General features: G+C 47.0%; 3 protein-coding genes across 3 annotated transcripts in view; 2 read left to right on the top strand and 1 right to left on the bottom strand.

Annotated features, from left to right (window-relative positions):
- m1ap (meiosis 1 associated protein) overlaps nt 1-4,354 on the top strand; it is a gene marked incomplete at both ends in the record, with an annotated part of 10,714 nt that extends 6,360 nt beyond the window's left edge. The window contains one exon of the mRNA XM_079758291.1: nt 4,232-4,354. Within this exon, the coding sequence (XP_079614417.1) occupies nt 4,232-4,354 (123 nt within the window). The remainder of the gene's footprint in view (nt 1-4,231) is intronic.
- On the bottom strand, nt 3,670-18,234 carry dok1b (docking protein 1b). Its single transcript, XM_079757732.1, has 5 exons — nt 17,893-18,234; nt 10,719-11,042; nt 8,311-8,413; nt 7,690-7,862; nt 3,670-6,219 (listed from the first exon to the last, which is right to left on the bottom strand). The coding sequence occupies exons 1-5, from the start codon at nt 17,947-17,949 to the stop codon at nt 4,870-4,872; spliced, it is 2,007 nt and encodes a 668-aa protein (XP_079613858.1). The 5' UTR covers nt 17,950-18,234; the 3' UTR covers nt 3,670-4,869.
- An 868-nt stretch (nt 18,235-19,102) lies between these two features.
- nagk (N-acetylglucosamine kinase) lies at nt 19,103-25,663 on the top strand. Its single transcript, XM_079757895.1, has 10 exons — nt 19,103-19,167; nt 19,739-19,823; nt 19,977-20,075; nt 20,684-20,825; nt 21,707-21,817; nt 22,255-22,367; nt 22,764-22,851; nt 22,945-23,042; nt 23,216-23,294; nt 25,127-25,663. The coding sequence occupies exons 1-10, from the start codon at nt 19,139-19,141 to the stop codon at nt 25,327-25,329; spliced, it is 1,047 nt and encodes a 348-aa protein (XP_079614021.1). The 5' UTR covers nt 19,103-19,138; the 3' UTR covers nt 25,330-25,663.
- The last annotated feature ends 1,669 nt before the right edge of the window (nt 25,664-27,332 follow it).

Below are 27,332 nucleotides of genomic sequence, written 5' to 3'. Positions count from 1 at the left end.
CCTCTGTCTCATCTCTATTGCGCACCTCATTTTCTGATGTCTTTCTTCCCTTCCTCTGCGTGCGTGTGCACGTGCGCCTCTCTCTCTCTCTCTCTCTCTCTCTCGATTGCACAAATCGGTTTTCCTGCAATTGTCTTTATTTTTTTGACAATAATTCATAACCCAGAGGACTTCCTCCTTCAATGCTCTCCGTGATTGGTATCAGTTTAAGATGACATGATACAGACCCCCAAAACCCTTGGCCGGTCCATCTCCATAGATTAGAAATCCTTCACACATTCAAAAAGTCAAACTTTTAAAAAGATGTACTCGATAAAATCTAAAATAAATATGTATACACACACATACGTGTGTGTGTGTCTGTGTGTGTGTGTGTGTGTATGCAAGAATAGAAAGAGGAAGTGAAGTCACAGAGGAAGTGTGTGGGTGTAGAAAGAAGTCGCCGTGGTCTCCAAATGTTCAAAACCGTCTTCTAATAATAGACAGAGAAATTTGACTTGAAACGTTATCAATAACCAAACACAGAGTGACACCCTTCCTCAGTGAGTCAGTCAGTCAGTCAGTCAGTCAGTCAGTCAGTCACCCCTCACTCGTTCTTTATGATCAGGAGGTCTTTAGTGGCAGGAAGGTGAATGAAACGCTGTGCTCCACAGTATGGCGAGCGAGCGAGCAGGTCAAGGTTCAGCGCACACACAGCCCCGAAAAGGAAGTGAGTAGTATGTGACCGGTGGGCTTCCTAGCAGACATCAAAGTCATGTACGGCCCGCAAGACAAGAAACGGAACAAACAGACGCACAGCTTTCGGTATCACATTCTGAAAAGCTTAAAATAGAACAAGCAGGTGAGGTAAAAAGGGAAATCCAGAAGTATCCATGGGCCCCACTGAAGAATGTTTTTGAAATAAATATTTGGTACACCATATAACAAGAACTGGACACATCAAACCCTGTTACTCTTTATATTCATAAATTCATAGTCATTCTCACTATAAAGTATGGCATAGGTTTTCTGGTCGGTATCTAAAAGAGAGAGAAAGCATTTGAACTGCTTAACTTCTGCTAAACTGTTTCCTTGAAGTAATCTGCAGCCATAAAAGGACATGCACAAAAATTGTTCAGATACAGAGGTTGTGAGGACACTCGCATCATCTTACCTGGAACCTGAATTGAGATAAGCGAGGACATACCTTCTCCATTCCATCAGACGTCCGTCTCTCAGACAACGTTCCTTCTGGAAGGAAGACAGGCCTGATGCTGCTTGGCAGTAGAGTTTGATCGCTGGTCACACTGGTCCTCTTCAATGGTGTCATGAGAAAAATGTATATTGAAAGGAAGGTTCATTCTGAGTAGTCTGTCAATTCAAAGAATTTCCACCACATTATATAAATAAGACCAATGATAAATAACTAATTAATCCCTAACACACAAGAAGCCATTCAGAGATGGGTGTGAGGTTTATACCGAACAACCCTATCAACAATGCTTATACACACACACACACACACACACACACACACACACACACACACACACAAGCAATCCAGGTAACACGCCATCACTTATCAATCTGTCATTCGCCGCATTAACACTACTTGGCAGGTTCATACACATACTCACACTTTTTGTGGTAGTGTTTAACCAAACCGCGTTAAAGAACACACACAACCTCCCTACGCACACACACTCGTTAGAGGTTCCGTGAATCGGGGGTGAAGATGTGTGATAAGTCAGAAAGACCATTTCCCTTGTCGGAAGGATAGAGGCGGGGCTTAAGAGGGATGTAGATATTGCTTATCAGGTGTTAGCGTCAGCCTCACAATGGGTGTGGGCCTTCCATTGGTTGCATCACGAATGTCAAGATTTGACATGGATGGCGATGACGTTTCTTTGAACCTCAAGGCTTAGATTTTAATTCACTATTTTATTTATACATTTATTTTAGTGTCCAGCCTGAAGTTTGCTCCTGATATGAGGGGATTTGATGGCTATTATGGGATGCCGTCGTATTCAACTGAATGTTGGCCTGTGGAATCATTTGAGATGGTGAGATAAAGATTGATGAAGAAATTATAGATTGGACTTCAATATCAAGATTTGGCATTTTAGACCTAACAGAAGACATTTGACTGCTCAGTTTCTTTGTACACACACACACACACACACACACACACACACACACACACACACACACACACACACACACACACACACACACACACGTATACAGCAATGGTGTTTTCTAAAGCACCAATGGGGTTCAGCTGGAGTTTAATGAGAAAGACAGGAGTTGGTGTTATTCACTTGCTCGGTTTTCCCTCAGTTTTGTCTCTCTCCCTCTCTCGGCCGTTGTAGAAAAAACGTTTTTGTAGAGAGTGAGGTGGAGACTAGAGGAGAAGGGAAGACAAGCGCTCAGTGTTCAGTGATGACCAGTGCAGGTTTGGCTGGTTGATTTGGAAGGAGACAAACACTTTTCACATCCCAAATTGACACTTTTTCGGAAGTGAGCCAAGTTGAAACACATTGACTGGAAACAGTATACATTGAAACAAGGTTTCATGTAAACAAGCAGTGTTGAAAGTTGAAATTGCTGAGACAGCTTCCCTAAAAAGAGTGACTAGTAAAACTAGTCACTGTCTGTGTTCACTCCTCCAGTATAAGTGCACTGAGAGAGAGAGCGAGAGAGAACCTGCTGTGCTGGCCAACAGACCCAGGACAGATACAGCCCCTGCCAGTATTTTTATCCACGCTGTCAGACTCTTTTATTCACCTCTCCTCCTCTCCCTGGCTGTCGCCTGAGTCTCCCTGGCAACCGGCAGCACTATTCATCCAGCTAAACCACACACACACACACACACATACACACACACACACACACACTTTTTCTCTCTCACACACAAACACACACATACACACTTTACCTCTCACACACTCGCTCTTTCTTGCATACACACACATACACTTTTTCATTCTCTCTCTCACCCACCCTCTCTATCCCACTCCCTTTCACTGAGTACGTAACTCAGTGTCCCTGATCTCTCTCTCCCTCTAATACTGAACAGCCCCCCCCCCCCCCCCATTCTTCGTCTTGGTGCGGGGTCGACTTCCCATGCGGCCGTCCTCACCACCCCACATCTCCCTTCTATCCGGGGGGGGGGGGGCCGATAGCGAATTTAAAAACAGACCCGTCGGACCCCAATCCAGCCATGGTTACCGATCGCCATGGCAACGTCGAGACACAACAAAAACAGCGGGAAGGGAACAGACGAGCGAGAAGGCGTGTGAGCAACACACGGGGAACGAAAGAAAAAGCAGGGAATAAAGAGCTCTTTTGTTTCGGGGGGCGGTTTACAGCGGCGTGCGCGCTACGATAAAGTGGTTGGAGACCGTCTCGAAACAACAACAAGAGACCAGGGGGGCGTTGCTCTGGGGCCAGGGACGTGTGGCATGATGTCAGGCCGTTTAGGTTTGGCCCAGTTCAGACCACAGCCCGCTCAGTCTCCCTACGACCTCACACTGTGAGGCAGGGCTGTGTTCAACCACAGCATCGCCGCTTCAGACCCCACAGGAGGCCAGCTAAACTAATGTCTGTGGTGTTCAGCAATGCGGTGCAAGCACAAGAGATTGCACTTCTTCCGAATTACATTCAATGGAGCATGGCAATGATTTGTTATGCTTTTAATGAAGCAAGTCTTTATAATCTGATCGTTACAGTTATTCAACAGCACAGCTGTATGAAAGATTAAAGTGCACACACAGACGCACACACATACACACAGTCAGGCAGCAGCACACACAAACGCACATACATACAGACACACAAACAAACACATACTCACACACAAACGCATACACACACACACAAACACATATCCACATGTTCCCATGGGAACATTGCAGTTATTAGTTGCGACGGTTCCGTGCGCACACACACACACACGTGCACACATCATCACATAATTAAGCTCACGTCGAAAACACACAGACTACAGGTAATAGGAGTCGCCGCTGCACACTGGGAGCTAGCGTTAGCCGCGCTACGCTAGCGCCAACATGTATCTACGTTCCCGGTGAGCAGACACACACACACTTCAGAATCCCGCTTTTGTCAAAAATAATCAAAGTCAAGAGTTTCAAATTGGTTTTCTTTCGCCGTTTTCGTCCAAGAGCACCACAGTTTCCGGTAGTCCAGCAACAAATCTGTAAGTCCTTCTGACTCCAAATGCATCCGCCAGGCAATGTTCAACTTCCGAGTCTTGCAGGAGTTCCGCGCTCAGGGGGACAGGCCGGCCACCGGGGTAGCGGTGAGCAAGCCGGGTCGCGGGTTCGATTCCCGGGCCGGCGGTCAGGCGTTTTAACAAGCGGGGCGGTAGGTTCCGACCAGAGGAAGAGCCGCTCCGGTCATTAAGCTTGTTACTGCAAAGCCAGCGAGACCAGCCCTCCTTCTGAGGAGGACGTTGGTCAGACCCATAATTGGTGTGCCTGGCCACAGTGCGGTGGGGGCCAGCCACTGACACACACACACACACACACACACACACACACACACACACACAGGACCTTCTCGTGGATCCAATGTGAAGAAAGGCTGCTTTCCGAGCTAGTGTCCTTCAATGTCCATGAATGTCCATTTATTGCAAACATGTCATCGCCGTTGTCCCCCAAAATGGAACAGAGTCTCAAACAGCCAGGGCTCGACCCTACAGGCCTCGACCAATCAGGGCTCAACCCGACACAGGCCTCGGCCAACCAGGGCCCAACCCGACACGGGCCTCGGCCAATCCGTGGCTCTAGTCTCAAGGGGGCGACCAAAACAGCGCAACAGCTGCAGAAAGCGTGGAGGAGGGAAGACAGGTCTGTCCCATGGAAGCCCTCAGAGGTCCCCCAGGTTGTCGTAGATGAGATCCGGGGTCCGGAGGGGGGGCTGCTTGTGGCGCTGGGGGCGGGGGGCCGGCGTGTGCTGGCCGAACCAGAGGCCCGGGGACGGAGGCCTCTGTTTGGACACCTTGCTGTAGAGCTCGCTACCGCTATCGCTAAAGCTAGCGCTACGGCTACCGCTAATGTTGTTGTGGTGGTGGTGGCTGTTGTTGTTGTTGTTGAGGTTCTTCCCGGTGAACGGCTCGCGGGGCCGGAGGGGCGGCGGCGGCAGCTGCTCGGCCAGGTGGGTGGGCTTCGGGGCCAGGAAGGGCTTGAGCTTGGAGGGCTTGGGGCCCGGGGCCTTGGGCCACTGCGAGGGCCCCACGTTGGCCGCGCCCGCCGGGTCGCCGCGACGGCCCCCCCGGGCGCGGCCCTCCGGCTCGTCGTAGATGTGCTCCGCCGGGGGGGCCGGGTGAGAGGAGGAGGAGGAGGGCGAGGACGAGGAGGAGGAGGAGGAGCCCTCGTAGCGGCCCCCGGACGGACGCCTCCCCCTGCTCCCCGCGGCCCCCCGCCCTGCCCCCTCCTCCAGAGCCAGCCCCCCCGCCTTGTGGCTGAGCTCCAGGTTCACCTTGTCGAACAGGTAGGAGTACAGGTCCCCTTGGGGCGGGGCCTCTTCCGCCGGGGGCGGGGCCGGGGGCGGGGCCACCGCCAGCAGCGGGCGCTGGCGGGGGAGGGGCGTGGGCGCGGTGAGGGCCGGGGGCGGGGTCTGGCCCATCATGAGGTCCACGGGGTCCGAGTAGAGGCCGTCGGCGCGGGGGGGCGGCATCAGGAGGCGGAGGGAGTCGGCGGGCTCCGAGTAGAGGCTGCTGGGGTCGTCCAGGGAGGTGGAGGAGGAGGAGGAGGAGGAGGAGGAGGAGGAGGAGCCGGGGAAATGAGGGATGGCTCCTTTGCCCCCACAGTTCGGCCCCAGGCGGGGACCCCCCATGGGGCCCCGGACGGGGGCCGGCGGCTCGGGTAGGCTCCGCCCCTTGTTGCCCCCGCCCCCTGCCTTGGCCCCGCCCCCGTCGTCGCGCCGCCCCAGCACGCCGTCGCCCGAGCCCGGTTTGCTCCCACCGGAGTCGCCGTCCGACTCCCGGCTGCTGCTGCCGCCGCCGCCGCCGCCGCCGCCGCCGCCACCGCCACCGCCGTCCCCGGGGCCCCTGGGGGGGGCCAGTGAGCCGGGGCCCTCGGGGTCCTGGGCCTGGTCCTTCTGGGACTGGATGGCCTGCTCCACCAGCAGGAAGATGTCGTTGCCCTGCTTGGTGTCGAAGGTGAACTTCCCCGGGCCGGACTCACAGCGGCGGCCCGCCTCGAAGGAGAACATCACCTACATGGGGGGGGGGGAGAGTCAAGGCTCAGTTATGGTTCCACGTTGACGCAACGCAATGACCACGCAGTCGCTTCGACGCAGTCCTGAACCGGTTTTGGTCCTGCGTCGGGTTTTAGTGAGCGGACCAATCACAGCCCTTGCTGCTGCGTCGCCTCGAAAGACTACTTACTGATACACTTCCATCGAATTCAGTTAAAATAGGCAATAATGCATTATATAATATACATATCCTATATGAACAATATTTAAATGATCATTGCAAAAGCAATTTGAGACATGAAAGATATTCAAAGTCATGCAAACTGCTTTTTTCTAGAAAGTTTCAAAACAAGTTTCGAAATTGTAAACTGTACGTTGGCCTTGAGGGCAACCTTGTATGCATGCCAAACCACTATGAGGTTGTGGGCCAGACGCCTCATGGAACCTCACAGCTGATTGGCTAATGCAACCATCTTTTCGTCCCTTTAATAGGTATGGAAACCTTGGAGGTTGGTATTATTGGCCAGTTTGACTTCCCCCTCACCAGTGACTGTGTTACATTTAGTTTAAATAAACCGTACTGTCTGAAAAGGAGATCCAAAATGTGAGTCTGTGTGTCTATGTGTATGTGTATGTTTATGACTATGTCCAAATGTCAGGGCACAGACACTTCCTCTACATTTCGATGATTGGAAAATATAAAACGAGAAGAGAGTTTTTTACGCTTCAGTTTTTCTCCACTCTGAGAAACTGAAATCGTTCTGGCAGGTCCCGGTCACGAGGACTTTACTTCTATAAAGGTGTTTGGAGATGATATGCTCTACAGCAGCCTTAATATGAGAGTTCACTTACTTCCCTAAAATGCATTTGTTTTACGGTGCTTAAACATTGCCATAACCTTTAAATGTCAGTAGCTATGGTAATAAATAAATCGTGAGTGAAATAATAAAAAAAATAGTACAATTATTACAAATTCTTCCATGAGTTAATAATCCTAATGTAGAGGTCCTACAATTGTGTGTGTGTGTGTGTGTGTGTGTGTGTGTGTGTGTGTGTGTGTGTGTGTGTGTGTGTGTGTGTGTGTGTGTGTGTGTGTGTGTGCGTATGTGCATGCGTGCGTGCGTGTGCATGTATGTCAATTACCGAGGTCCATTTTACATTTACATTTACATTTAGGGCATTTAGCAGACGCTTTTATCCAAAGCGACTTACAATAAGTGCATTTGTTACAATAAGTACATTTGTCATAAGATTTTCAGGGAAGTTAGATTAAAATAACCAAAATAACTACAATATTGTGAATTATAGTGTGTATGTGTGATTTACATGTGTGTGTGAGATTTACGTGTGTGTTTGCGTGTGCATGTGTGATTTACATGTGTGTGTGCGAGCATGCGTGCGTGTGTGTGTGTGTGAGATTTATGTGTGTGCGTGCGTGCGTCCGCCCCCCCCCCCCCCCCCCCCTCCCCATCGGGCACCCACACCCACCCGGTCGCGGCCGTATCTCCGCAGCAGCTTGTAGGGCCAGAGAAGGACCCCCCTCCTGGTCTGGGGGTCCTTCAGCACCAGGGCCTCTCGGTCTGCCTTCAGCCAGTACATCCCCACCAGGCTGCAGCGGCCCGAGGCCTCCGTGGCCTGGACGCTCACCCAGAACTCGTTCACTGGAGGGGGGGGGGGGGAACAGTGGGGGTGAGGGCGACGGATCCAAAAGGGCCGCGTGAAAGACACCAAAATGTCTGTCTGTCTGTCTGTCTGTCTCACCTGTTCAGAGTTCATCTCGACTCTGCATAGAAACCAATGCACAGCCACCATTGAATTTTATACGTCCTGGCACTTGTACATTGCACTTATTCAAGGTACTTAATTGTGTAGCACCTACAGTAGCTGCTATCGCTGCTTTACACAGAGAATGGGTTAGCCTAGCGATTGTAATACTTGCACTTGGTTCTATGAACGTCTTTACTGTACCGACAGCGATATATTGTTTCACTTCTTATGACAAATGTACTTATTGTAACAAATGCACTTATTGTAAGTCGCTTTGGATAAAAGCGTCTGCTAAATGCCCTAAATGTAAATGTAAATGTAAATGTCTGTCTCTCTCCTCACCCTCTTCTCTAGAGGAGTAGATCAGGTTCTCTGACATCTGCAGCTCCCGTGTTCCTCCGTTGGAGTCCACAGCACCGATGCTGCTGGTGGTGGTGGTACCCCCCTACACACACACACACACACACACACACACACACCAGTATGAATTAATATGCAGTCGATAACATACGTGAAAAGGCTTCACCATTTGAAAGTTCAGTTCCCTTTTTTGTTTTGACTAATTATGAAGAGTACATTTTCCATTAGCATCATGTAAAGGTTGTGGTTTCAGAGCGTTACCAACACAGGAAACATGTTGTTGAAAATATCCACAGCATCAGTGCAGCTGATGTAGACCACATGCACAGGGGCGACCTCGTAGGACAAACATAGGTGTCACTCTCACGTTAATTCCTCCTTGTATGTACCAGGGCTAAGATAGCAGACTAAACTAGTGAGGGTAAGACACATTGACCATGGGCCATGTGCTCTGGGGCCAGACTGGAGCAGACTTCTTGTAGAGGAGAACTAGTTATGGACTAGGCAGAGCAAATTAACTGCCCGGAGTTATACCCGGATTTACCCATGTTGCCATGGCAACCAGAAACGGATCTTATCAAAGACGTCGTGAAATATGACGTTTTATCTTCTTTGTTTTTCTTTTTAGTTGCCATTAACCGAATTCGAATAAATCATGATAAATAAAATGTACTTTGTTGATCCATAACGGGAATTATGTCTTACCAAAAACTAGAAAGAAATTCAGAGAACTTTTGTGGAAATGATTTGAGACGTTATTGTGAAATATATAAAAGTTATTTAAATCTAACTTCCTGAAAATGGACCTCAGTTATTGGCCTGTTCTTGGTTTGTGTCTCTGACCAGCCATGGAAAGTTTTTTCGGTGGTACACTCTTCAGTGTGAAGAGAACAGGAGACAACTAACGGACAAATGACATGACCCTTTGTCCTCCACCCACACACTTCCCAAAAATATCTGCAGCTGTGTGTGTGTGTGTGTGTGTGTGTGTGTGTGTGTGTGTGTGTGTGTGTGTGTGTGTGTGTGTGTGTGTGTGTGTGTGTGTGTGTGTGTGTGTGTGTGTGTGTGTGTGTCTGCTTTTATGTGAATGCTTGTGAACGTAAAATTATATTTCGCTTTTGCCGGCCCTCCCTGCTTTTCCCCCACGTGGGAAAAGGAGATCGTGGGAAAAAGTTTGGAAGTTTGGAAAAAGTGACAACACACACAAACACACATGCACACACACACGCCCTTGTATGTGCCGTTGATAATAGACACTTCAAAAGATACGATTGTCTTTTCCTAAAACACAAACTGTACACATTTCTTTACTTGGTACGTTTAGCATCCCAGCGACCAATAGCTGTGTCCCAAACACAGGAAACACAGGTGTCACTCAACAAGGGACATACAAGGGATAACTGTTAAAACACAATGTTGTTGCCAGTGTCCTGGAACACAAACCTGATTATTATTATAATTATTATATTATAAATGATTATTTAATCATACCCACCTTGGTTGACGCATGCTGCCACGTCAATGTAAAATGAGTCATACAATTCTAATGGGCGTTTTGGTTTTATGTTGGGGAAGCCAGCATGTCAAATATGTTTCCAAATTGGCCTACATTCACCAGTTAAGACTTTGGAAAAAATTAACTGTTTGATGTTCCTGTTTACTGTTTACAACAGTGAAACATTAATGTCAGCTACAAACACATGGTTGAATAAAGAAAGCAACGATGTGTCAAAGAAACAGCAAAATACAGAGCACAGGGTTATAAACAAAGTGTGGGAGTGACATCTCTCGACCATTGCAGTTGTCAGGCTATCTTGAGACTGTGTTCATCCTGTTTGATGTAGGTCAAACAAACCACTGGTTCCCTGATGGGCATAGCATATGACTTCCTGTGAACTCAGAACTCCATGGGGTTGATCCCACTGAAGACAGAGGCTGCATTCAAATAAGCGTTTCTAATGCTTCTAAAAGTACCAAAGCTAATTTCTGTTTATCCAAATATCTTCCATTTTTAATAAACAAGAAGCTTGAATATAAATAGAAGTTGCAGGGGGAGATATTCCCCCTCAATTGGACAGCCTCTTTCTGATTCTTTGCATGTCCCTATCTGTGGACAGAAGCTGTTGCTGTCGTCTCTGAAAATAGAAGAAACTACTGTTGATTTTCAAATGAATGTCCCGGCCCCGTTATTAAAAACAAAATAACAAATAAAGAACAGACATCAGTGAATATGAATTATCATTCGTCAATACGATTTTGTTCTAAAAAAGTTTGCAACCAAAACATACCAAAACGGTGCTAGATTTTAAAGAGACAAAACAAGACTCACAAAATAAATAAAAACGTCAACACTCGACAAGCCTTGACTGACAGGGGGGTGGGCGGCGTACCTGGAAGGCGATCTCGCACATCTTCTCCACCCACTCCATGCTCACGGCCCGCTCTGCGGCGAACACGTGCGTCTTGTCGTTGGTCTCCACGCAGAAGGCCGACATGTTGTCCTTGGGGCAGGTCTCCATGGCGGCGGGGAGGATGGAGATGCACTCCGACAGACGGATGATCTTCTTGTCCAGCTTCCTGGTCTTCTCGTTGGCCCCGCCCCCCGTGCCGCTCATGCCCCCGCCCCCGGAGCCCGTGGGCGAATCGTAGCACTCGAGGCGGGCGATGCCGTTGGGGCTGGCGGGGTACAGGACGAACCAGTTCTTCTTCCACTTCTGTTGTGTTGTGTTGGGGCGGGGGGGTCAGAGGTCAGAACAGGAGAGGAGGAGAGGGGAAGAGAAGGAAAAAAAAAAGTTTTGATTATTCATGTCAAAAAATAATTAACGCTCAATTAAAACACAAAATTAGTTTGTTGTCGGGATAAATCAATTTATACATATGTATAGCCTTTATGGACAGGGAAGTGCGACGAGGATGAGAAGGAATGACATTTAGCACACGACCGCATTTGGGAATGGAACCAAGGTCGCTACAAGACGTATTACCTACATGGTTAGCGCGCTATCGAGTTCATTGTGTGAGTATTTGTATTAGCTTTTTTTTGGGTATATTCATACTTTCTTTGGATTGTTGCATTTGACTCCCTCAGCAACGTTTGACATTTGGGGACATATTCTACATACTGACAGGATACCAAAAAATGTACGCGCATATAATGAAACCTTTCTTTGTTTCCCTCCCATATTTTCTCATTCAAATCGTCGAGTGTGAACGCCAACAAAAGCTCATTCTTCTTCATCTCCTTCTCTTCCTGGTCTGGGAGCGGGAACAACAGGAATGGGAAATCCGTGTGGAAGTGGGAGAGAGTTTGCCTGTGTGTGTGTGTGTGTGTGGCGCGTGTCTGTGTGTGTGCGTGTGCATGTGTGTAATGGAGGGTGGGCAGGGAACTAAGAACACGACATCCATTATAATAAACACGAGGAAAAGGAAACGGCTAACAGCCATGACTTAAGCGCTGCGTTAGGAACTCTGTCCCGTTGGAACAACTAATAACGCACGGCTGACATTGGTTCAGGTCACGTTCCCTTTTAATCCTCCCGCTCCCAATTTAGTCAGAAGGAAAACAGCAATCACAGCTAAACTAATACTCCCACACTTCCCTCGTGACTCAGTGGCAAACGCTTTTTGTTCGAAGGTCGAAGGAGATATAGAATCTCAGGGTCGGACGGATGCCAGTTTATCTGAATTTGGATGACGGATCCAAAGTGTCTATGACTCTGACTCAGAAGTGAGTCAGAGTCTGACTTACACACCGACACTACACAGACCCCAGCTGGAGCGATATTACAAAGGCCAGGACAGTTCATATACACGGTTATGGGTACCAATGAGCTGTTTCCAGTCATGTGTACCAATGAACTGTTGGTTCATTGGCACAAAGGAGTCCCTTTTGTTCCAGGGTACCTATACACCGCCTGATGGGACGCTAATTGCTTTGATTGATCGAAATATTCCTGTTCATGCACGTAATAAGGACGTGAATTATTTCTTATAACGGGTCACAAGTATTTACCCAGAGAATTCAACTTGACATAACCCCAAGACACAACAACACCCACGATCAGAGCACCTTCTTCTTGGGAGGCCCAAAAATAACGTTCAAAGGCCTTAGAGGAAAAAGGACGCTCAACCAGTCAGGAGAAGAATGACATCGTCGTCCTCACAAACCAAGTGACTGACCAACAATACCAGGAAAACATGAGAATGGCAGGCAAGGACAAGGAAGCAGCTGTGTGTGTGTGTGTGTGTGTGTGTGTGTGTGTGTGTGTGTGTGTGTGTGTGTGTGTGTGTGTGTGTGTGTGTGTGTGTGAGTGTGTGTGTGTGTGTGTGTCCCAACATGTTGAACTATGACCTGGGAGAGGCCAGTGAGTTACTGCTGCCCCTGCTTTGTTTGAAGTCTCCATAAAGGTGATAGTTCAAACAAAATGTATCCACATCCTAGAACACACACACACACACTCACACTCACACTCTTCCTCCATGTTGAAATGCAACCAAGAAGTGATTAAGCAAAAACAAGCGAGAGAGAAAGAGAGAGAGAGATGATGATTGGACGATGCAGCATGTCACGTTATTGGACAGCCTCAGAGTCTGTTTTTCGTATTACTCGTCAGCCTTTGTTTGTATAAAAAGCACATGCACATCATTATAGGGGAACAGGAAACGCGTGGGATTGTTATGGCCCATGTGTGCACATGTGTGCACATGTGTGTGCGTGTGTGTGTGTGATTGTGGCCTTTCATTTTCCCAAAGGGGTCCTTTGGTGATCATTCAATAGTATCCAACTCGTGCCCTTATACATACATTCGGAGGCTTCCACGCAGTATTCATGCAATGTATGGAACAGCAATGCATGTTTAGGGCCGTGACTCACAAATGTCAAATGACAGCTCTTAAACCAGGGGTCAGCAACCTTTTCAACATGCAGTGCCAGTTTTAAATTTCCTCGTTAATAAGTGTGCCTTAAGCAACAATATATTAAAAATTAAGCTGAATTATGACACAGCGACCAAAAACATTTCCAGAAGACCTGGAATTGTACTATTTCCATATAGTCCACAATCATGCATCAACATTTTAAATGTTTTTTTGGTTGTTATATTTGCAACATGGGCTTACAAATTATAATTACATATGTCCCATTTTAAAACACCATTTTCAGAAACTCACCCAAAAACATATTTGCACTGTGAGAAATGTAAAAAACAAGAATATATGACAAGTTTGAAACCAACCACATCAATATCTTTAAGACATGAACAGCTTTGCAAAACCATGTGAAGGCCATGCATAAAGGCCACTTGCAACAATATTTTAAATATTTTCTTCTCTATTACTCACAACATAGGTTTAAAAACGATTAATTGATCCCATTTCAGAACACTGGTTTCTGTAACTATTCTAAACATATTTGCACTGGGAGGAAATGCCCAAAAGAGAATAAAGTGCAAAAAAAATCGGTAGTAATGATTATGCTGCCGCATTGTGCTGTGATTTTTTTTAATAATAATAAAATAAAATAAAGATAACTTCTTTTTTTTTAAGTGTGCCAATGATTATGCTGCCCTGTGCCAGTAGTGGCATGCGTGCCTAGGGTTGCCGACCCCTGTCCTAAACTATACAATACAAACTACAATGAACCGGTTATAAGAATTAGTTTGAAATACATTTTCTGGCGATGCGGATGACTACAATCGATGAGGAAAGAGATCTCTGGTGAGTGTGCATGACAACTTGGGTAAGCATTTCATCAGTTTCTCCATACAAGGCAACACAATACAATCTGATGCTAACCCACCCAATGAAACCCATGCAACTGAATGCCAGACGTGAGAGAGAGAGAGAAGTGATGAAAGAGTGTGAGATGTGATGAAAGAGAGTGATGAGGTGAGAGTAGGGGTATTTACTCAAGAGAGACACAGACTTCTGTAATTATGTGGCATGCTACCATCCATGCAAACACAGCCCACAGTCTGCCACTTTAAGAAGACTCAGCACTTAGCAATTAGGTCATTTTCCAAAATTCAACATTTTTTCTCAACTCTGCAGTTGGATATTTCACAAGTCATATTGCGATTCATTCCGTTTTAATATCCTGTCTATACACCGCTCAATGTGAATGCCATAGGTGTCTTTTACTCTGCAGAAGAAATAAAATGGTGGTAATGTTTGGAAATAATGTGACATGCCAACTTCTCAATTGTGGCTTGGTGAATTAACAAACCTTCTGCACCCTGAGAACCCAATTCTGACTTGAAACTGTGACGGTTCAGAAAAACAATGCATGGTTAAACTTAAAATGTTGTTGCTGCTCTCAGTTTGCAGTCATGGCTACAGGGACATTTTGATTTGGGTTAACCCTACTTTTGAAACAGTTTAAAAACAAAACAAATAAGAAGAAAATATGGTCAATAAATACATCATGTGATTTGATTCCGAGTGACATATGCTGTGAACTACATTTTTTGTTAACGGCCCCTTTTCCACCGCAAACTACATCCTTCCAAACCAAAACTGATGAATCTAAATCGGCAGGTTTGAAAATGTAAGGGATTTGGTTTACCACACACTGCTTAGCAACTATTGCTCCGCAATCGTGATATATCGAATATATAGTGATTTGGGGAGTGGAGGATATTTCTATCCTCATGTCCAAAGTTCAAGGACATGAGGTGTGGGCCTATGTTATATCCACACACAGACTCACATGCAAATCTGGCTACCAGCCGTACACTGTTAGAAGCTTGTCGATGATCAGATGTGCGCACAGAGATAAGGTCAATATATTTCCATTGGAAGGAAACGCTGCAGGGGGGGAGGGGGAAGGCACTGATTACCGTCACTAAGAATTATCGAAGTGGAAAACAGTTGTGATGTAGATAAGAGTGTTTTGAGTAGGCAGCACGCATTCTCTCTGAAGGAAACCCATGCACACTTGGTCATGTGTTCGGTGCATTAGGTAACCCTATACTGGTCCGTTCTTTATGATGTCCCTGTGTGTGTGTGTGTGTGTGTGTGTGTGTGTGTGTGTGTGTGTGTGTGTGTGTGTGTGTGTGTGTGTGTGTGTGTGTGTGTGTGTGTGTGTGTGTGTGTGTGTGTGTTATACATTAAAAAGTGGGACGCGGCATTATTTGCTGACTCAGTCCCTATGGTCCCCTGTGTGAGAGGAGATGGGGAAGAAAAAAAAACGGCCCTCATGCCAAACACAAAACTATAAACCACATGCCAAGCAGCGGACCGACAAACTCCCCGCGGCTTTCATACACTGTGCTTTTGGGTCGAGTTCTACACTAATGTTTGGATCATGGACAAAATGAGCCTCTGGCCTAGCTTCCTGTGTTATCACAATGCTATGAGAGCTGGGTCAAGAGCGACAGATCTCCTGAGCTAGAAACAACCTGATATCATCTACCAACACCACTCTGTTGAAGAGGTGAGCGATACAACGGCTGTGGGAATAATCAAACAGGAGGAGGAAAGATTGGGTCGTTTCACGCCGTCTCTCTGCGCTCAGGAGCCCCTCTCCCCACTCAGGGGCCCCTCTCTGCACTCAGGGGACCCACTCCCCACTCAGGGGCCCCTCTCTGCACTCAGGGGACCCTCTCTGCACTCAGGGGACCCTCTCTGCACTCAGGGGACCCTCTCAGCGCTCAGGGGGCCCGTCTCCCCACTCAGGGGCCCCTCTCTGTGCTCAGGGGCCCGTCTCCCCACTCAGGGGCCCGTCGAGGCCCTCAGGGCCCCATCGGGGAGCTGGTGGTTGAGGTGATGGGTTATGCTTTATGCGCGTGGCCGATGGATGACCCGCCCTCTCTCCGGTCGAGGCCTGCGCTGACCTGTCCGTCTCCGGCCCGGGTGGTCGGTGGAGGCAACAACAATAACAGAGGAGTGAGGGACCCAACAGCCTGGACACAGCCTGCAAACGACAGCCTGGACACAGCCTGCAAATGACAGCCTGGACACAGCCTGCAAACGACAGCCTGGACACAGCCTGCAAACAAACAGCGCCTGATTCAAACATCTAGATGGAGTTGAGTGTTTTATGTGAAGTAATGTGGTTTGTTTATAAATCGATTGAGTCTATTGTTTGCAATGGCTACTTTAAGTATTATAAAGGGTCAGGCATCAAAACGTCCGTAACTCAATATTGGTATGACTAACAATATAATGGATGATGTTTTGGACGCACCATGGGCTAACCTAGTGAAGTGAACGGAGCTACGGGTAAACCGGGCCGTCGGCCGCCCCGCTGTCTGCACAGGCTCAGCTAGAACACTGCGATCCGACACAGGTCTTTCACAGTTCGTTGAGTCACATTTTCCGACGTTGCACGTGGAAGTGGGGTGTGTGCGTGCGTTTGTCCACTGACAGCTCAAACCCTTTTACCCAACTTTGTTGTTGGGTTTCACTCTTCCTAACCCATTTCCTACAACCCGCTCTCAGTGCTCTCTCTCTCTCTCTCTCTCTCCCATATCAAATAAAAAAGTGGTGTGGTGTGGCAGGTTTGAAGAGGTTTGGTTGGCTGTGGGTGCTTCCCCTGGCAGCTTTCACCCTTCATGATGGTTGCTGGGTGACATGCTGCTCTCTGGCCCCTCACTGAGTCCATGCATGTGTTTCTCTTCCAAAGGGACGAATAAAAACATGCATTAACTTGAGGTCGCGTCCTGAGTTCTACACAAGGTTCTGATAAAGCATCGCTCGCCTGTCATACGACCAGAGAGAGAGAGAGAGGGAGGGAGAGAGAGAGGGAGAGAGAAAGAGACAAAGAGTCTCTTATAAATCACAAGGAGTGGATGAGCTTCTGCTTAGTTCTTATCTGGGACAGGGTTGCATTCAGGCCGTATGCTGACACTCTCTCTCATACACACACACACACACACACACACACACACACACACACACACACACACACACACACACTAATGATATTCAGCCCATTTATGTAGCTGGAGCTATAAAATGGACTCTAGTTGAGCTGAGCATAACTAACGGCTTCAATTCTCCACAGCCAAACACGCACACGCAGGCAAAGACACACACAAACACACGCGCACACACACAGTTAAAGGTGCAGTAGCTTCAGTTACATAACGAGAAGTGAGAAAGGCACACTTCACATAGATAGCCACAACCCCCCCCCCCCCCCCCCCCCAACACACACTTAAACACACACACACACACACACACACGCACACACGCACACACGCACACACACACACACACACACACACAGATGATGAGCAACATCCATCTCAATAGCATCTAATGTTTTACACCTTTCTTTGATAAAGAACTGCATCACGTGTACCAAGGTGCAGGCCAAGTGGGCACAGCCATTACGTCTTTAATTGCATCAATATGTCACATACATAACGGCGTCTGTTTAGGGAATCTACGCAGCATCACGTGGTTGATTTTTTCGTCCCTTTTTAAACGTACGTTATTACTTTTCGTGTAACAACTTATTGCAACAAAAGAAAGGCACATCACGTCACTTTCTTTGATTGTTATCAACGCAAAACAGTGCCGCACGAAATGAGCACTTTCAGTGATGTTGGGCTGGCTTACCTTGCCGAACTTCTGGTGTTGCACATAAAGCTGTCCATCTTTAACATGAGCGTCCATCCTCGAACCTCGGACGACTCTCGAGCCCTTCAGAGGCAAGGTTCACGACTTGAACTTCACCAGCTTTTAGTTTATTTTTTCCTCTCCTGTTGGACAACTTCCCCCTTCTGCCACTTCCGCCTGCTGGGTCTTCAAACGCATCGCACACTCTTCACTTCTTGAAAGTAGAAACCCAATTCAGCGTGTACAAGTGATGGGACGTTGGGTAAATAGAGGTGGTCTTGAAAAAGATATAAAAAGTCGCAATGTTTTTATTGGGTCGCCTGCCCGCCTCTCCTTGGTCTGTTGGTGGGTTCTGTGCGCGCTGCGCATGCGTGCGTGAGCATGCTGAGCCGCTTCTCTCTCTCTCTCTCTCGCTCTCTCTCTCTCTCTCTCGCTCTCTCTCTCCTTATCTCTCTCTTTCCGTCTCTTTTCGTCCTTTATTGTCCTCCATCTGCTTCTACTATAACACAGTTATAAACTGTAACGGCAGTTGTTTGGTTAAATTTGCCTACAGGACTAGGGTGGTCAGCTAAAATTGAGCTGACCACCGCAAATTAGACCAAACAACTGCCATCGTAATTTAGCAGCTAAATTAGATTGGGGGTATATAGACTGCAATGATAAGCGACCAGGGAAGGACAAAACCACTTTAACATCAATGGAGTGTTAATAATCCTACATCTATGTGTTCTGCTGAGTGATGGTGGCGAGTGATACCTGAACAGGAAAGACACTGGATTTAAATAACCCTTAACAGTTTAATGGCTATTTAAATCCAGTGTCTATCCTTTCCTGTTGATTGTCTTTGTACCTGTGAGTTTGCACAAAGGCACCATTGTGCGTCACACAGCTTCTTAGTATATTTGTGTAAGGAGTGTTTACCCAGAGCTGATGATATGCTGATGTATGTCAGATCTATCCAGAGGAAATTAATGTATTTGAATTTGCTGAACAGTAAAAAAAAAAAAAAAAATCATTGTTACATTGTTCATTTCTTTCTTTCTTTCTTTCTTTCTTTCTTTCTTTCTTTCTTTCTTTCTTTCTTTCTTTCTTTCTTTCTTTCTCTGTATGTATATCTATCCATGTCCGTCTTTTCTTCTTTCTTTCTTAGTAAAAGCCTGCCACCGTGTGGCGGCTGGTTGCCACTGCATCCAGTACCTTTCCCTGTGACCTGCGCACTGTGCTCCAACCAAACAGGAAGGGAGACATGGCACTGGTGTTCGGCGGTGTGGAGGGGTGAGCGGAGATTTAATGTATATAATATCGGATAAACCGAATTTTGAAAGATATATTTTGTATGTTACTCACTGGTGTGATAACGATGAGAGTCAAGGGTTATCTGCTGCTGCTGCTGCTGCTGCTGTCATTCTGAAATAAGCCTCGTACTTGTATTCTAAAGGGCAGAAGAATTTCCCTTACTTTCAGTTCTCCTTTTAGTTACTAATGGTTAATAACAACAATAGTATTTAAAAGAAAGACGCAATTGAACACTTACGTAGTGTTTCCAACAAAAGAGAGACAGACACTGTTTTTATTTCTTAGTTTTACTGTGCACTAAAGTTAAACGGACATTCAATACTAAGATAGCATCAGCCGGGTTGGGTCCATACCCCTACATATCTTTTCAGGAACGTACACATCAGCAGTTCACAGCTCTGTTATTCTTAAAACAACTGTAAGTTATAGCATCGGACCAACCTTCCAGTATAGTTGGCGTCAAATCGCGTGACAGTCTCTCATCTGAGGATTAATGGAGAACTGAAAACTCGGTTCAAATTCAAATGTATTGTTTCTCCTTGGCCCCCAGAGGAGGTACACACTCCAAGGCTGTTCTTTTGGCAGGAGATGGGAAAGTCCTGGCTGAGACCGAGGGACCCTCCACCAACCATTGGGTAGGTCATCCATGGATGGATGAATGTGTGGATGGATGGATGAATCCCAAGTTGAATCCCCTATCAAGCTGTTGTCTCAATAAACACAGTGTTTGTGTACATCCGTGTGTGTGTGTGTGTGTGTGTGTCTGTCACGGCGTCCATTCTCCCTAGCTGGTGGGCGTGGATAAATGCGTAGAGGCTATAAACGACATGGTCCAGAGGGCCAAGAAGGAGGCAGGACTTGAGCCCGACACACCTCTATACTCATTGGTCAGTGAAACTGTCTGTCGAGCTGGCACACATCCATGAATCCCTGCGTATACCTGTAGTACCGGATTCCTCACACGGTCATTTTGATGTGTGTCTGTGTGCGTGTGCGTGTGCTTGTGCATGTGTGTGTGTGCTTCTGCGGGTGTTTGTGTGTGCGCGTGTGTCTGTGTTTGTGTGCAACTGTGTTTCTGTGTGTGTGTGTGTCTGTGCATGCGTCTACGTGTGTGTGTGTGTGTGTGTCTACATGTGTGTGTGTGTGTGTGTGTGTGTGTGTGTGTGTGTCTACGTGTGTGTGTGTGTGTGTGTCTACGTGTGTGTGTGTGTGTGTGTGTGTCTACGTGTGTGTGTGTGCGTCTACATGTGTGTGTGTGTGTGTGTGTCTACATGTGTGTGTGTGTGTGTGTGTGTGTGTGTGTGTGTCTACGTGTGTGTGTCCACGTGTGTGTGTGTGTCTACATGTGTGTGTGTGTGTGTCTACGTGTGTGTGTGTGTGTGTGTCTACATGTGTGTCCGTGTGTGTGTGTGTGTGTGTGTCTACATGTGTGTGTGTGTGTGTGTGTGTGTGTGTGTGTGTCTACATGTGTGTGTGTGTGTGTGTGTGTGTGTAGGGCATGTCCCTGAGCGGGGCGGAGCAGAGGGAAGCCATCCAGACGCTCACCGTGGAGCTGCGGCGCCGCTTCCCCGTCCTTAGCCAGAATTACTTCATCACCACCGACACCTTCGGCGCCATGGCAACCGCCAGCGACCACGGTAACCGGCCCTAACGACGCTAAGCCTCCTCCTCCGATGCAAGTTCAACCTTCCCCACCCCCCACCCCCCAACCCCAAACCTCCCCCAAATTAAAATCTGCACGGACCAGACTGCGTTAGGGCTATCCCACCGTGCTGTCGAGACGGAGAACAAAGACACCGGAACAGGGCGTCACCGTGAACCCCTGGCCTGTGATCAGCTCTTGCCGTTCAGCTGTAATTAATGGAAGTGTAGGGCGATTGCTTTGACAATGCATTGCCTGTTATTTTTCTGCAAGAACATTCCACCATATCTTATCCCTTCCTCTGGTTCCATCGAATAAATGCAATAATCCCATCTTGGGCAGTATCATACAGTAGAATCACACGCAGTATCGTACACACTTGGGACTACCGCTCTACCCTGAATGAGACCATTCTATATTTCTCCACACAGAGAAGTGTTTAAGGTAAGATTTTACGGGCGAGATTTTATAATGGTGATAAAGAGTAATTAAAGGGACACTTGGACATTGTCCTTTCATTACTCTGTTTTGATGCAGGGAATTTATCTTCTCTTTAATCTCTCTCCCGTTCTGACGCCCATTGAGATGGTGACTGTGATTAGGGTTATATGAATAACATTGAATGACATATGACACCTCTCGCGCTCTCTCTCCCTCTCAATATCCCTACCTCTTTCTTTCTCTCTCTCTCTCTCTCTCTCTCTCTCTATCCCTATCGCTCTCTCTCTCTCTCTCTCTCTCTCTCTGTATCCTTCTCTGTCTGTCTGTCTGTCTGTCTGTCTGCCTGCCTGCCTCTCTCCCTCCCTCCCCTTCTCCCTCCCTCCCTCCCTCCCTCCCTCCCTCCCCCTCTCTCTCTCTCTCTCTCTCTCTCTGCAGGGGGCATCGTGTTGATATCGGGGACGGGCTCCAACTGTAAGCTGGTGAACCCCGACGGCTCCAGTGCGGGAAGCGGCGGCTGGGGTCACCTGATGGGGGACGAGGGCTCAGGTAACCACCGGCAGCTGTACACCAACACTATATGAAATGTGCCACACAACCGCAGAGTTACACTTTAAATGCCCGAGAAGCTTAACCCTCTCTTGGACGTGACCATCAACCTCAGACAGAGCCCCTCACATCCACACACAGCTCGCCGCCGGTGTCCCCTCGTCGTGACCCCGACGGGCATCAGAAAAGGCTCTTTGATGTTACTAAAACAGCAAGACTTAAGCTGGGAACAGAGGAGAACGCTCGCCCATTGTTGGTTGAGTCTGGCGAAAACCTTTACTCCCGTCTTCCCAAAATGTCTCGTTTTTGTAACAGTGACAAAATGGTGTCGATTTCTATGTTGAAGATCCTGAGTGTACGACATATTACCATGCTTATAACAAAGGCTAAAACCACTTTGGTTTCATGGCTAAGGTATTGATATTTTCTTCTCTCAGGATTCTGGATCTCTCACTTGGGGGTCAAGACGGTGTTCGATGCCGTGGACAACTATGCCACGCCCCCCCATGACATCACCTACACCAAGAAGGCCATGGAGGAGTACTTCAAGGTCAGAGGGCAAACGCCAACATGCAAGAATTTTTATTGTGATTACCAGTAAAAACATTGAAAAACATTACAAATCCCAAGGCCCCAAGATCCAATTAAAGTCTCCAAAAGCATCTGCACTTTGAATTCCATTTTATTCCAATAAGATTAAAAGCCCATTTAATATTTTTTCTCTCTCTCTCCATCTGCCTGTCTCTGCCGGTAAACTCTATAAACTGCTCTCTCTCTCTCTCTCTCTGTACATATCTCTCTCTCTTTCTCTGTGCATCCCTCTCTCTCTCTCACCTTCTCTGTGCATCCCTCTCTCTCTCTCACCTTCTCTGTCTCTGTCTCTCTCTCTCTCTCTCTCTCTCTCTCTCTATCTCTTCCCTTCTCTCGGTCTCCCTCCATGTCCAAGGTGTCAGATCTGATGGGCATGCTGCCTCACCTCTACAGAGACTTCCAGAAGTCTCACTTTGCTGGCTTCTGCAGGAGACTGGCTGAAGGTAGGCTAGAGTTTACTAACCCTATGAATGAAAGGCCTAATACCAAATGTATTATAGACTAAATAACCTTGCGTGTGTGTGTGTGCTGTGTAGGTGCGAAGGCAGGGGACGCTCTGTGTCTCCATATATTCCGCGAGGCCGGCAGGGTTTTGGCTAAACATGTGCAGGCAGTCCTACCTACAGCCAAGGAGGTAGGACACAAACACACACACACACACACACACACACACACACACACACACACACACAAAACTTAAACAAGGCATTTATTTGTAGTTTTCCACCCTTATACTACGTCTTATTTCTCTTAATTCTACCCCCCACTCATCTCATCCACCCCAACCTCCCCCCCCCCCCCGCTCAGGCTCTGCTGGGGGCCGAGGGGGGTCTCCCCATCCTCTGTGTTGGGTCCGTGTGGGGCAGCTGGGAGTTCCTGAAGCCAGGTGAGTCTTAAGACCCACTCCCACCCGTCAATCGTGCACCATTTGTATGAAGGTATTATTGTAGCAAAAGTCTTTAGCACCTGTAACTGCAGATTTTGTATGCGTACACTTAAGTCACAAATGTGTAACAGTACATTTGAAGTCCTAAATATTTATTTTGCATGTGTACTCTAAAGTCACAAATGTGTAACTGTACATTTGAAGTCCTAAATATTTTTTCTACCATTGTAAACACAAAATAGGGTCTACGAGTTCACAAGTCTGTGTTACAGGTGCACAAATCCTACCCTGTGCATCACAACTTCAAAGAGTCATGCACTTGACACTTTTGCTACAATCATTGCAGCGCAGTTGGTGAAAAACACATTCGCACACCCACGTTCCATAATCTGAGAACATGCCCAAAATGTGTGCATTCGTAAACCCAAATGTGAACTAATGCATCAGAAGTTGCACATCTGTGAAATATCTCTTCACAAATAAAATGATACAGAACACTATGTTGATTCAGCATTTTAATGAGCGAGCACAAGTCCATCGTTACAACTGCTCGAACCTGCTCCTTCAAGTCTCAGCTGTGTTTTCTTTTGCAGGTAGTTTTGCAACGTCTAGGCGTACATGTCTAGAAATAGTGATTTGTATCCGTATGAGGCAGAGCGTCCGTGGGCGGGACAAAATTGCAGCAGTAACCAATGAAATTCGCCGGCAGGGGGTGCATTTTTCATCTACACTGGGACCATCCAAGCAGACCATTAAAATACATTGAAGGACACTTGCGGCTTGTTAATGCAATAATTTGGGGGGAATTCAGTTGAACTAAGTAATTTAATTTGACATAATGTAAGATACCCAACTCCGTCGTGTAGGATGCCCTCTTGTCTACTTTCAAGACTCCAGAAAGTTAGAGTTTGCTTGGATGGTCCCAGTGTAGTTTGAAAAATGCACCCCCTGCCGGCGACTTTCATTGGTTAATGCTGCAATTTTGTCCCGCCCACAGACGCTCTGCTTCATACGGACACGAATCACTTTTGCTACACCTGTACCACCTAGGCATGTTGCAAAAGTATCCGCAAGAAAAACAACAGCTGAGAGTCGTAGCAGCAGATTCGAGCAGTTGTATCGATGGACTTGTGCTCGCTCATTAAAATGCTCATTGAACATAGCGATCTATATAATTTCATTTGTGAGGAAATATTTGACAGATGTGCAACTTCTGATTCATTAGTTCTCATTTGGGTTTACGAATGCACAAATTTTGCGCATGATCTCAGATTATAAAACACGGGTGCATGACTCTTTGAAGTTGTGATGCACAGGATAGGATTTGTGCACCTGTAACATAGACTTGTGAACTCGTAGACCCTATTTTGTGTTTACAATGGTAAAAAAAATATTTACGACATCAAATGTACAGTTACACATTTGTGACTTTAGAGTACACATGCAAAATAAATATTTAGGACTTCAAATTTACTGTTACACATTTGTGACTTTAGTGTACGCATACAAAATCTGCAGTTACAGGTGACTTTTGCTACAATAATACCTTCATACATTTGGACCAATCACAACAAGTGAAAGACATTGACGGGCCTATCAAAGGAAGCTCCATGCTGTGGTCCCAAGGGCCGAACGTATTGGGAAGCTTCGCAACAGAACGCTCAACATTTTTGCAGTTCTACCAGCAAAATGCCAGCCCTGTGATTCTGTTAGTGATTGTCTTGTGAGGGGCACCAGTATTCAATTATTTCCCACTTTCTCGTCCTTCCGCTCCCTCTCTCTCAACCTAATCTCTCTCTCTCTCAACCTAATGTCTCTCTCTCCCCTCCCAGGCTTCACTGAGGGCCTTGCCAGTGTGGCGGGCTCCAAGCCCTTCGCAGGCCGTTTCCATGGCTACCGCCTCCTGACCTTGCAGCAGTCGTCGGCGCTGGGCGGGGCGGGCCTTGCGGCCCACAGCGTGGGCGCCACGGTGACGCTGGACTACGCGGCCAATGCCAGTGTCTTCTACCAACACTCCTTCATGAGCGGCCAATGAGCATTGAGCTTCACAAAGCGGGGGTCCAATCAGGTGGCCTTCTGTTGATAATGAATTCAAAATGAAGGATGAGGAAGCGTATTCCCTGTTAAGCAATCAGAAAACTACAAATCGTGTGTGTGTGTGTGTGTGTGCTTGCATGACGTCTGATGGTCTGTGGCATAACCCATTAGGCCAGAGACACTCTGACGATCAGGTTTACACTCTCCAATCAAACTTGGGCTGTAGATGGCCAGCAGTATGTTTACGGATATTTTGTAATTAAGGTGCATATTTCTTATTTTGTGTTCTGTAATTATCTTGTAATTTTTGCAATAAAAGTGTTTTGACATCATTTTGAGTCTCCTTGTTATTTAAAATCCATTTTAAAAGGGTTGAATCAGCCTCATTCATCAGTGGTGCAAGATTATTACCGTGGCAACCACGGAATAGCGGCTGTTTGTGTACGAGTCTGTGTGTGTTCAGCACTTCAGTGACATCACAATCCATCCAACATTCCGGGCCGGCCAATAGGATTCTCGGAACCGGTGTTGGACCCTCCCAGTCTGAAGGAGGGACAGAGCACTCAGGAGTGAAGATGAGTTACACTGAATACAGAAAGGTAAAGAGATATAATAGATATATTTGATAGGCGAAGTAGTTGTTCTTTTGAGTTTGTGTGGGAGTATGTTTGTAAGTTTTGAAAATGAGTTTGTTTTAGGAGTTGTACAGCTGCGTGACTAACAAGGGGTTCAAATGCCTAAATTCCTGACAGGATTTAGGCATTTGGTTGTTTTTGTGTGCAAGTGTGATGAAATGAAGGCAATCACTCAAATTGTAGTAGCTACAAAAATGTTACTCTAGCTATTCTATCTAACCAAAACATTTATTACTTAAAGTTAAGACTGTAGACTCTACACTGTGCAACTATCCGTACACACATACCACACACAAACACAGTGGCTATGTCTAAGTTTGTGTTGGGGTGTGTGTGTGTGTGTGTGTGTGTGTGTGTGTGTGTGTGTGTGTGTGTGTGTGTGTGTGTGTGTCCTACTCCCGGCAGCCCCTCCTCCCTGCTCTCAGAGCCTCCCCATCAGGCTCCAGGCTGATGAAGGCCCCACCCTCCTCCTCATCTCCCTCTGCTTTAAGAGTGGCCTTGCCCCCCCTAAGCCCCACCCCCAGAATGGCGTGGACGCAGGAAGTGGGAGGGCCACGACAGCCAATGAAAAGCCTGCGTCCAACTGTGGAAGGTATTAGGAGACACAATTTTAACTTTTGTTTACTCTGGGTTCCCTGATGTTCTGACCTTTTTCCACTAAATATAATATACTAATACATTTATATACACATCCTTGTCCTGTGTGTGGACAGGAAGTGAATAGGTGTTTCTATCTTATAACCCTATTAACAAACATTAACTAACCCCTGTCCAGAAAATGTGAAAGAACATTGTGTGACTAGGGCTGATTTGCAATCTATCAAATCGTTTAAAATACCCTCATTTCCATAACTTCATGAACCTGTCAATAAACCGACGACGTTTTGTGTGTCCAGAGCACAGCATGGATCACATCAGTTCACTGTGCAGAGCTGCCAAGACAGACTTATTCAGCCGTCCGAAGGACGCCCCCGGCACCACTGCTACGACTTGGAAAGGTCTGGAAAAACATACCAATCGCGGGAATACCTTGGGAGATTGAGTTGGCTTCTTAAAGGAGAACCGAAGCCCAAACCCAATTGTAGATGGGTTTGAATTAGAGGACTACCTCTACAGGTTAAAGGTTAAGTTATAAATTAAACCTGTGCTGCTTATCGAGACTGAATTGAAGGGGGATTAACAGGAGAGCCAGCAGCCCTGTAGCCTCAGAATAAACTAAACTTGAGTTGCAAAGTCTTGACTTGCAAATCCCCTAATGAACCCCTGACCTGTTACTCCTTGGTGTTTAAATGTAAGTAAGCTTTTGTGTGTGTGTGTGTGTGTGTGTGTGTGTGTGTGTGTGTGTGTGTGTGTGTGTGTGTGTGTG

Source organism: Pollachius pollachius (assembly GCF_949987615.1).
Source record: "Pollachius pollachius genome assembly, chromosome: 20".
NCBI classification, from domain to species: Eukaryota; Metazoa; Chordata; class Actinopteri; order Gadiformes; family Gadidae; genus Pollachius; species Pollachius pollachius.
Note: the sequence above shows the minus strand (reverse complement) of the source record. Positions and strands in the feature narration are given on the sequence as shown.